The sequence below is a fragment of the Mobula hypostoma genome, chromosome 19 (assembly GCF_963921235.1).
Source record: "Mobula hypostoma chromosome 19, sMobHyp1.1, whole genome shotgun sequence".
In the NCBI taxonomy this organism is placed as follows: domain Eukaryota; kingdom Metazoa; phylum Chordata; class Chondrichthyes; order Myliobatiformes; family Myliobatidae; genus Mobula; species Mobula hypostoma.
The window spans coordinates 6,119,294-6,131,700 of record NC_086115.1 but is presented as its reverse complement, the minus strand read 5'-3'; the positions used below and the strand labels follow the sequence as shown (position 1 = coordinate 6,131,700).

General features: G+C 40.7%; 1 protein-coding gene across 1 annotated transcript in view; it reads left to right on the top strand.

Moving 5' to 3' along the window:
- cfap58 (cilia and flagella associated protein 58) overlaps positions 1 to 12,407 on the top strand; it is a 288,786-nt gene that overhangs the window by 43,451 nt on the left and 232,928 nt on the right. Inside the window, exon 2 of the mRNA XM_063071110.1 lies at positions 4,373 to 4,654. Coding sequence (XP_062927180.1) covers positions 4,373 to 4,654 — 282 coding nt within the window. The remainder of the gene's footprint in view (positions 1 to 4,372; positions 4,655 to 12,407) is intronic.

Genomic DNA, 12,407 nt, shown 5'->3' with positions numbered 1-12,407 from the left:
ATCACTGTCTGGTATGGAGGGGCTACTGCACAGGACCGAAAGAAGCTGCAGAAGGTTGTAAATCTAGTCAGCTCCATCTTGGGCACTAGCCTACAAAGTACCCAGGACGTCTTTAGGGAGCAGTGTCTCAGAAAGGCAGCATCCATTATTAAGGACATCCAGCACCCAGGGCATGCCCTTTTCTCACTGTTACCATTAGGTAGGAGATACAAAAGCCTGAAGTGATTCAGGAACAGCTTCTTCCCCTCTGCCATCCAATTCCTAAATGGACATTGAAGCTTTGGACATTACCTCACTCTTTTTTTAATATACAGTATTTCTGTTTTTGTACAGTTAAAAAAAATCTATTCAATATACGTAATTGATTTAATTGTTTATTTATTATTATGTTTTATTTTATTGATTATTTTTTTTCTCTCGCTGTTAGATTATGTATTGCATTGAACTGCTGCTGCTAAGTTAACAAATTTCATGTCACACACTGGTGATAATAAACCTGATTGTGATTCTGATTCGGTGTGTCCTACCTGATGAAAGAAATCTTGAAATTTCGTCAATCTGAGATTCAACAAGAAAAGGAGAAATGGGATGAAGTGTTGACTAGAAAAGATACGATAAATGAAAACTCTCACAAAGAAAAGCTTGAACTCAGAAGGTCTTTTACACACAGAGAAAAACCTAGAACTCTAACATATCCTGAGCTAGGAAATCCTACGGTGACAATAGTTCAGTCCCTTTTCCAAGCTCTGCATTCAGCAATTGTAGGGCCTTTTCCAGATTTCACAAACGTTGAACACCCCAAACCCACTACGGCTCAACCTGTAGCAGTGTGCAAAGGGACTCGCGTAAATTCAAAGTGGGAGGGTGTAACCTGGCTTAATTAAACCCAAAGATGTCATGTTAAACAGCTCCACCTGTGCAGGGTTGAAAAATAGGTTCACTGAATTAAAAAGAAGAATTTGGAAGGAAAAAATGAAGCAAGAATGAGGCATGGCTGATGCAGTGTGGGTAAGCGAGAGAAACGCAGCAAACTACTAGAAACTAAAGATATAAAACTGTTAAAAGTGGAATTAGTAGTGTGTATCTCTATTTTCTTGAAACCCACAAGGAGAAACCCCTGGTGGAGTGATGATAGCGATGAAAGTTCTGTTGAAACTACAGCTATAACAAGCAGCAGCTGTAACAAGACAATATCGGCAGAGGCGAGTGTCCAAGATCTCTACCGTGAAACCAGGAATTAGTTCTGTTAATCATACCAAGGGATTTGGTCAGGTTTTTTTTTGTGTAAGTATTGTGAATCTACTTTCTGTGGACGATCAACTATTTCATCCAAGAAAACAAAATACAAGCTGGCGAGCCACCCAAGATAAAGAAGCAGTGTGGGAACAAAATGTTTCATGATGTAGAGCATTTAATACGGTCGGATGTACAAGTTTATTTTCATTTGAAGGATCTGAATTTGATTTTCTGCAAGAACTGATTATTTTTGCAAAGATTTTGATTAGTTACTGAATGAGATTTACTTTGTTTAAAAGTTGTGATGTTGGAGAATTGTTGTGAAAGGAGCTGCATTGATGTATAATTTTTGAATTTGAATTTCAGTTTGTAGACATACTGACTGGAAGTGAAATTGAATTTAACCATAATACTTAAGAATAGGAATTCAATTAGTTTTTTTTAACTAACTAGGGGAAAAAGGGGAAAAGTTAGTCGGTAAACCTTTAAATGGGGACTAACACTAGATCGGGTTAGTTAGTGAAATTGGAACAACAAAGGTTATTCTAATGAATATCACTGATTCTAACTAAACAGGAACTTGGTTTTTGTTGATACCCGAGATTTTGAACCTAACAGAATGTTGGAATTTTGAATTGTTCTTACTCATGTCAATATTTTGTATATCTTTTTTTATATATATATAAACAAAACTTTCTTTCAGAAGTGTGTGTTTTCTGTTCACTGCCTCCTTCCGCTATCTGTTGGCTTACTAGCACCTAGTGTAGTGCTATGTAATTTGATTTTTCTCATAAGGAGTGTGGTGACCGGTCACATGAGATAAGACAAGTGCTTCTTCCGCTATCTAGAGCTTCTGATGGCTTACTAGCACCTAGTGTAGTGCTATGTAATTTGATTTTTCTCATAAGGAGTGCGGTGACCAGTCACATGAGATAAGACAAGTGCTACACAGGTGTTACAGCAGGATAACACAAGTACACGCAATTGACTCTATCTAAACTGTTTGCTCTAAGCACATTGTAGTGTCTAAAGACTATATATATTTATATATATGTGTGTATGTATATGTGTGTGTGTGTGTGTGTGTGCGTATTTTTTTTCTTTAGTTAGCTACTATTATTTATACTTTATACTTCAAAGAGTTTTGCTATAGAGTGTATGCACTTCCTGAGTCTAATATTTCAGATTTAGGAGAACAAGAGCCAAAGATTAACATAGTTGCACAGCAGCTCTGTTGCTGTGTATTATGAAAGAATTCAGTTGATCAGCACAGAACACTGGTACATCCTTACAAATTTCTGGTCTTGGCATTGAACTCTGCCTTATCTAGAGCCAGGTGTCAAGTATCAGTTATTTCTTCTACTTCTGAAAGAAATCTTTCTTATCTGGAGTCAGATGTCACATGCCAGAGATTTCTTTTACATCTGAATGAAATCTCTCTCAAGAGCTCAGCAACGATTCAGGGCGTGCTAAATACTTCATTTTCAATGTACCTTGTCCAGGTACCAGCTTACCATGTTCTCACATAATATTTTGATTCTAACTCTTCCATAATCAGACACGACAGTAAAACAGATAGCATCATCATCACTTATTCCCCACGTGTTGGAGGAGAGTACTGTCAACCTACACGCTCATCACCAAGGATATTCATGAATAAGTCCAGCACTGAACCAGTAATAACAGTCGTTCCCCCTTCAACCTACAATGCATCAGTGATGGTCTGGGCTAATAGGCTTTTCTGCTCTCTACTGATATTCATTTACTGATACTACATTAACATGCTTGAGGGCTTCTGCCAGCAATGCTTGTGTTAAATTCTAGAATTCAAGTGACTTCCAAATGGAATATCAGTGATGGAGGAAGATGAAGTGGACCAGCCTGGGGACAGCCTGCAGATGCCAACATAGTACATCATCCTCACGTCTTAAATGACTCTTTGATCAACTTGCCATCCGGCACTCTAGAGCATAGTCGAGACTCAAGCGTATTCTTATCAAAACTAGGATATACTATATCTCACAAACTATTCTGTACCCGAATCCCTGTCACATCTCTTTTCATTTCATTAACTTGAATAACATCCTGTGCCGTGGTACTGTAGTCAGTTTTCTCATCCTCTCTTCAATTTCTGGTCTCATCTGACCTGTTTGGCATGGGTGACCCTACCAATAGCCAAAGCATAAAGCCCTGACTCCAGCCAACTTAGCTCTCTGGGTCATTGAGGCATGCAAGGCTTCAAATCTCATGACAAGTTTGTGATCCTCTTGGAGGCTACTTTCCTCTAATCACCTTAAAATTATGCCCTCTGAAGAAGCCATTTCCACCCTAAGATAACGACACTGGCTGTCCACTCTATCTTTGCCTCTTATCATCTTCTATCCCAGATCATGCTGCAGGTATGATTTCCACAGAACACAATGATTTCCAACAGCTCCCACATGCTTCATTTATTGAACTTATCTAATTTATTTAATCCTTTTAAGTATAAAGCCACATTATTACTCTTGATTCATCCTGGGACCTCACTCACCTAAGTTCACACTCTGTGACAGATGTAGTAGGTTTCAAAGACACATACCCAGGTACCACAAGATCTGAGTCAGTTAACCAGTTCCAGTTTCTTACCTAATTACCTGGGAGACAAGCAGGCGACTAGCCTATCACCTTATGCTACTTATTTACCACAGAAAATGAAAGGTGTTATATAAATAAGTTCTTGTTGCTGGCAGACTGGAGGCAGCCAACTGCCAAGTGAACTAGATCAGGAAAAACATTAAGAAGTGCCCAACATGGTGAAATTTCTGAAATAATAGAAGAAAACAAAGATATAGATGCATCTTTTGAGCACATCAAATAAGCTGACTTCCTTGTGGCAGTTTGATTTAAACAAAGAGCTTTATGTTGCTCTTCCAGTCTTCTTTCCCAGGGTTATCTGCATTTACAACATAATGGAAGTTCTTCATCCATAGATGTTAAGTTTGCGCAATAAATTCCTAAAGATGGCAAATACATTCCGAGAGACTACTGGACATAATAATGAAGAGAGAACATGCTGATAATTGTTTCTGCTTGAATCCTGGGTGTTTATAAATAATCTAAAATGATAATGTACTTTCCTGTTGCTCTTCTGCAGGAACAGGCAGAGAAGGGGATGAAGGAGGATAATGCCTTTGAGGCACTGGAGCACGACTTTCAAGAGGTCCTTAATGATCTCATGGGAGACAAGGGACTTGAGAAATTTCGTGTTGAATATGAAAAGCTGCATCGGGCCCTTAAAAAATCCCATGAAAATGAGAAACGTTTGATGTCAAAATGCAAAGAACTAAATGCTGAGATCGTTGCAAATTCAGCTAAAGTGACAACTGCTCTTAAACTTTCACAAGATGACCAGTCGACAATAGATTCCTTAAAACAGGTGAGATTTTTTACTTTCCTTTATGTCGGAATGTGATGGTAGCTGTGCAGATTCTAATTTTCAGCAGTTAGAAAGCACCCAGAAATTGACACATTCACCTTGTACGTAAATTATTAACCAGGATGGTTATTTTTTTGTTTGAAAGATTGCCAAGTCAGCCTATTTCTCCAGGTGTTTAGATTTTATATATCATATTATCATCGTTGTTCCTCCCAGTTGCACCATATACAGTAAAACTCTGATAATGTGTCATCCTATTGTTCAGAAATCCTAATGTACTGTACAACATCTGGTTCATGCATTAGTTCAGAAAGTGAGCCAGCCCTCTAGAGTCCAAGCAGGTCAACTCATGAGCTGCCATGTCCTTTTTCACAGTAAATATAGGCAAGAAGTCTTCAGTTAGACCTCCTCTATTTTCCATGTCTCCACACAACGAGTTCCACACTGCACTTTAAGGGACCTATTCCCTCCCTAGCTACCCTTTTGCTCTTAAAATATTTATAGAATCCTTTAGATTCTACTTTATCTTACTTGCCATCTGGTGTCTTTTAGCTCTCATGATTTCCTTCTTAATTGTACTCTTGCATCCTTTATATTCCTCAAGGGAATCACTTATTCCAGCTGCCTATACCTGACATCTGCTTCCTTCTTTACTGTGACAAAAGCTTCAATCTCCCTCATCTGTCGAAGTCCGTACTATTCCTAGCCCTACCCTTCACTCTTACAGGAACATGCTGCTCCTGACTCTTCTGATTTCAATTTTAAAAGCCTCTCATTTGTCAAATGTCCCATGACTGGCAAACTGCTACTCCCAATCAACTTTTGTGATGTTTTAGTCAGCTTGCAGCTGGAGCTTGACCCCATAGCTTTTGTCCATGGTATCTCCTGTTCATGATGGTATTGAACCTCGAGGTCTGTTGAGATCCATGAGACCATAAGACATAGGAGCAGAATTGCGCCATTCGGTCCTTCAAGTCTGCTCCGCCATGCCATCATGGCTGATCCCGATGCAGGTGTCCCCCACTTTTCGAATGTTTGCTTTACGAAACCTCACTGTTACGAAAGATCTACATTAGTTACCTGTTTTTGCGAACAGAAGGTGTTTTCACTGTTACGAAAAAAGGCAGCGCGTGCCTCGAGCAGCCAAGTTCCTCCCCCGGAACTGTATTCAGGCTGGCATTGCTTAAACACGTGCCTGTGAGCAGCTGTTAGCAAGATGAGTTCTAAGGTATCGGAAAAGCCTAAAAGAGCTTGTAAGGATGTTACACTTAGCGTAAAACTAGACATAATTATGCATTTCGATCGTGGTGAACGAAGTAAGAACAAAGTGAGTTTGGCTTGTAGAAGTTAATGAAGATGATGTTGAAGAGGTTTTGGCATCCCATGACCAAGAACTGATAAATGAAGAGCTGATGCAATTGGAAGAGGAAAGGATAACAATCGAAACCGAATGCAGTAGCGAACAAGACCGAAAGTGAAGTTGTCCAGGAACTGAACGTGAAGCAACTGTGTGAGATTTTCACTGCAATAATTGCAGAAAAGTATGACTTTCATTTTGAAAGGGTACATCGGTTTAGGGCGTATTTGCAAGATGGTTTGAGTGCTTACAAAGAACTGTAGAAAAATGCACGAGGCTAAGCAGTCAAGCATACTGTCATTTTTCAAGCCTTCCACATCAGCCACAGCAGATGACGAACCTCGACCTTCAACATCGAGGCAGGCAGACATAGCAGAAAATGACCTGCCTGCCCTGATGGAAACAGATGACGATGAAATGACACCCCAGTGTCCCACCACCCCAACCCCCGGACTGCGGACCGATATATTGCCGTGGAGAATGCAGCGGTAGCCGGGATGCATCCAACACATCTTTAAGAAAAAAAGCCGAAATAAACAAGCTAATTAATTAGGTGCCGCCCAGCACGTAAATGTCGGCCCAGATCAGAGGCGATTGCTGATTGCGTTGCCTCTGATCTGGTCCGACATTTACGTACCGGGCGGCACCTAATTAATTAGCTTGTTTATTTCGGCTTTTTACTTAAAGATGTGCTGGGTGCGTCCCGGCTACCGCTGCATTCTCCGCGTATTGGTATCGGTTCGCTGCCTGGAGGTTGGGGATCACTGCACCACCCCAACCTCCGACGACTCAGCCTAACACACCACCATCAGAGTGCTTGGCGCTGTCTTCTCAATTCCGGTAAATGATACTACACTGTACATACATTATTTCTACTTTATATATGTATATTTCTACTTTATATCTACTTTCTGTGTATATTTATGTGTTATTTGGTATGATTTGGCAGCTTCATAGCTTAAAGGTTACTGGAGAGAGTGTTTCTGCCGAGAGCGCTTGCATGAGATTTTCGCTACGGAGAATAGTGCGGCAATGACTGTAGAAAAGTATTTCTACTTTATATAGGCTGTGTGTTTATCATATCATCCCTGCTTTTACTATATGTTACTGTTATTTTAGGTTTTATGTGTTATTTGGTATAATTTGGTAGGTTTTGTTTGGGTCTGCGAACGCTCACAAATTTTTCCCATATAAATAAATGGTAATTGCTTCTTCACTTTACCACATTCCGGCTTACGAACCGTTTCATAGGAACGCTCTGCCTTCGGATGGTGGAGGAAACCTGTACCACTCAACCCCATACACCTGCCTTCTTGCCATAACCTTTGATGCCCTGATCAATCAGGAAACTTATCAATTTTCGCTTTAAATATACCCATGGTCTTGGCCTCCACAGCTGTCTGTGGCATTCCACAGATTCACTACTGTCTGGCTAAAAAAATTCTTCCTTAACTCTGTTCTAAAAGGCTGCCCCTCAATTTTGAGGCTGTGCCCTCTAGTTCTGGATACCCCCACCATAGGAAACATCCTCTCCACATCCACCCAATCTAATCCTTTCAACATTCAGTAGGTTTCAATGAGATACCCCCGCATTCTTCTAAATTCCAGTGAGTACAGGCCCAAAGCTGCCAAATACTCCTCATATGTTAAACCCTTTATTCCCAAAATCATCCTCGTGAACCTGCTCTGGATTCTCTCCAATGACAACATGTCCTTTCTGAGATATGGGGCCTTAAACTGTTGGCAATACTCCCAAGTACAGCCTGACTAGTGTGTTATGAAACCTCAGCATTATCTCTTTGCTTTTATATTCTATTCCCCTTGAAATAAATGCCTTTCTTACCACAGACTTAGCCTGTAAATTAACCTTCTGGGAGTCTTGCACAAGGACTCCTAAGTTCCTCTGAACCTCTGATGTCTGAATTTTCTCCCCATTTAGATAATAGTCCACACTATTGTTCCTTTTACCAAAATGCATTTTTGTACATTTTCCAACACTGTATTCCATCTGCCACTTTTTTGTCCATTCTTCCAATTTGTCTAAGTTCTGCTGCAATCGCAGTGCTTCCTCACAACTACCTAACCTTCCACTTATCTTTGTATAATCCGCACACTTTGCCAAAAAGCCATCAATTCCATTATTCAAATCATTGACAAACAATGTGAAAAGTATTGGTCTCAATACTAACCCTTGAGAAACACCGCTAGTCACTGGCAGCCAATCAGAAAAGGCCCCCTTTATTCCTAATCACTAATTCCTGTTGGCACGTGGCCAAGTGGTTAAGGCGTCGGTCTAGTGATCTGAAGGTTGCTAGTTCAAGCCTCAGCTGAGGCAGCGTGTTGTGTCCTTGAGCAAAGCACTTAATCACGCATTGCTCTGTGACGACACCAGTGCCAAGCTGTATGGGTCCTAATGCCCTTCCCTTGGACAACATCGGTGGCATGAAGAGGGGAGACTTGCAGCATGGGCAACTGCCGGTCTTCCATACAACCTTGCCCAGGTCTGCACCCTGGAAACCTTCCAAGGCACAAATCCATGGTCTCATGAGACTAACGGATGCCTATATAAAACTTCCCGCCTGTCAGCCATGCCAGCCATTCCTCTATCCATGCCAGTATATTTCCCGTAATGCCATAGGATTTTATGTTATTAAGCAGCCTCATGTGTGGCATCTTATCACATGCCTCCTGAAAATCTAAGTAAATGACATCCACTGCTTCTCCCTTGTCCACCCTGCTTGTTACTTCCTCAAAGAACTCTAACAGATTTGTCAGGCAAGATTTCCCTTTACAGAAACCATGGGTAACTTTGAGTTATTTTGCCATTAGTCTCCAAGTACCCTGAAACCTTATTGTTAATAATGGACTCCAACACTTTCCCAACCCTTGAGTTTAGGGTAATTGGCCTATAATTTTTTTTCTTTTGCCTTCCTCCCTTCTTAAAGAGTGGAGTGACATTTGTAATTATTTTGTCCTCCGGAACCATACCAGAATCAAGTGATTCTTGAAAGGTCATAGGCAATTCTTCTGCTATCTCTTCAGCAACACCTTCCAGAACTCTGGGATGTAGTCCCTCTCGTCCAGGTGATTTATCCACCTTAAGACCTTTCAGTTTGCCTAGCACTTTTTCCTTTGTAATAGCAATGGCACTCAGTCCCGCTCCCTGGCACTCACAGATCTCTGGCACTGCTCCCTCTCTTGCGATCCGACACCAATCTGATTTTCCCAATCCCCTTTCATATTGAAGTCTCCCATTACAATCATGGCATTACCTTTATTACATGCCTTTTCTAGCTTCCTTTGCAATCTCAATTCTGGTCATGACTCAGAACTGGAAAATAGGTTTGTAGGGATGGTTTATGGGTCCAGCGCAGGCACTTAGGTGACAAGTTGGGGTTTGGAACAGGGATAAGAGGCAGTTAGAGGCAGTAAATGAAGAATCAGGGGCTGAAGCTCATAATCAGACTGCAGGTCTGAGCACTCTGCGGTTGAAGGTCAATGATTCCTTTGGTCAATGACAAAGGTCAGAAGTCCCTCTGGATAAGGGCTGGTGATCCTCCTTGGGATGGGATTCATGCGTAGGTCAGTCAGTGGTCAAGGCCCTTGCAAGTCTGGTGGTTGAGGCTCAGAGGTTGAAGCCAGGGGTCAAAATCCAGGGATCGGTGGGTGAATCTGGAGATCAAGGCCTGAAGGTCAAAATCTCTGGGCTGGCATGTCCAATCCATGGAATGCAGGTTGGAGACCTGATATCTATGAGACTGGGACCAAGGACCCAGAGGTGGTATGTCCTGGGTTTGGAGGCCTGCCTGTGTGTGTGAATGGCTGGGTGGGAGAGTACGAAGGGGCTTGTTCTTCTGTTGTTGTTGCTTGTGTTGTTCTGCTGAACATGGTAGGCATGCTATGTTGGTGCTGGAACATATGCAACACTTGTGGCTGCCCCCAGCAGAAATGGAACTTTTTACCGTATATTTCAATGTACATGTGATAAATAAACAAACCTGAATCTGAATTTCTGTATTTTTCACTCCCTTTAAGCTCACTAGGTTCACTGCAAAATTTATTATTCTACTGCATAACATGTAAAACAATAAAATAAATGTGTGGCTGTTAATAGGAGTAACATCCCATGGTCCAGAATATTTGCTAGTCCAGTACCAACAGAATCCCAGGGTACTGGATTATCAGAGTTTCATTAACTAGGCAGTCAGGAAATGTTTCAAAGTAATATGCATTGCAGGTGGAGAGGGAAATGTCCTTAAAGTTCAAGTTATGTTGCAATGTTTGCACATGAATAAATAATGATGACATTGCACAGTGTTAATAAAAAGGGGAATCATATGAGTAATGAGGAAGAGTTTCATCATACCTTTTAATTTACTCAGATAAATACCCTAGAATATTGCATCATTCCCTTCATAGGGAATGGAAATGAAATGGTTGTTAATGGAAATGAGTAAGTGCGGGTATTTTTGCAGAGAGTAAGATCGACTAGAAGCAGAATGTTCCAATGGATGTCCTGGTGATGTGCTATGTTCACTGAATTGTGTTAGCACCTCATCTTTTCTACTTTAGTTTCCCAACACATTTCAACTCTGCTGAACAGGCTGTTCCAGCCTTTCGAGCCACACCACCTAGCATCCCACCTATTTAACCCTAGCCTAATCACGGGACAATTTACAATGACCAATTAACCTACCTAACTGGCACATCATTGGACTGTGGGAAAGAACCCATGCAATCCACAGGGAGGATGTACAAATCCCTTACAGAGCTGGAAATGAGCTCCAAACTCTGACGCCTCAAGCTGTAATGATGTCGTAGACAGTATCATGGTACCACTCTGCACGCTAATTATTTTATCTTGTAATGAACTGATCTGTGTGGACTTATGCAAGGCGTTTTTCACTTTATCTTGGTATATGTGACAATGATCAATCAATTTACCTGTGGAATAATAGAACAGAGTACAGCACAGGAACAGGCCTTTTGGGCCACAATATCTGCACCAAATATAATGCTGAATTAAACTAAATCTCTTCTTCCAGCACACGATCCATATCCCTCCATTTATGTGAATCCCAGCCTCCTAATTAGGACTACCATAACTGCTTTCATCTTCTTGTTACCTTGTTGGACACTGGTGTGAGGAACACCATGTCTATAATATGAATCTCTATGAGGAAGTGCAATCATATCTGGGTATGGATGTCCTGAAGGGTCTCGGCCCACTGTTTCAGATGAAGGGTTTTCGGCGCCAAACATCGATTGCTTTTGCTGAAGGCTTACTCTTTTCCATAGAGTTCCTCCAGTATTTTGTGTGTTTGCATGGATGTCCTGAAACCAGGCACTGGTGCAGAGAATGAATATCGGGGACATATTTGATCTTCAAATATATTTCCTGACTTGCAAGTTTTTAAAGAAATTTCCAAAAGATCATGCAAGATAATTGATTTGAAATGTTCATCCAAGTCTTCCAACCTTTCCCATTAGAAATAGTAGAATCACCTACAGCTTCAATGTACTTCCCATTCCTGCTACACAATGTCTTGGGCAAGGTTAAAGAAAAAAAATCAGAATAATCTCGATTTTCTCCTTGCCATACTTTTCTGTATTATGCTGATGTTTATTGTGTTGCTGATTTTTTTTATTTAGCTGTGATCATCATAGAAATCAATAATGAGCTAAAGTATAGATAGAGAAACAGGGCAGCACAGTGGCACAGGTAGAGCTGCTACCTCACAACACGATCCTGACCTCCAGTACTGCCTGTGTGGAGTTTGCACTTTTTACCTGTGACCGTCCGATTTCTTTCAACATCCCAAGTATGTGCCGTTTGGTAGGTTAATTGATCAATGTAAATTACTCATTTTGGGTATTGGAATGGTCGAATTTGGGGAAAGTGAGAAGAATAAATTTGGATTAGTTCAGGATTTGACATGATTGATACCTGGTTCAGACTTGGTAGGCTAAAGGGCTAGTTTCCATTCTGTATGACTCTGTAATGTTAGTGCCACAGGTGGGTCTCAGAGAATCAGTGAACCTTGAGTAAAATGTGTATGTTAATAAGTGATACCGTAGTGTACAAATATTTGTGCTATGTGTACTATTATAATAATGTGCAACACAATTAAGAGCAATTACACATAATTATATTTTAATTAATTAGACTATTACATGAAGATTATGTTTTGCAGGGCTACCAGATAACATCAGGAATAGGACTAACTAAATTGCTCTCATATAAAAATGGATATTGCTAAATGGTGTGTAAATGTGAAGCTCTCATTTACGGGTCACACCAACATGTTACTGAGAATATGTCCATGTAATCAGTACACTGTGGATTTGAAATGTACTGTGTGTCACAATATAGTGTGCTCATTGCTACTGGAATTT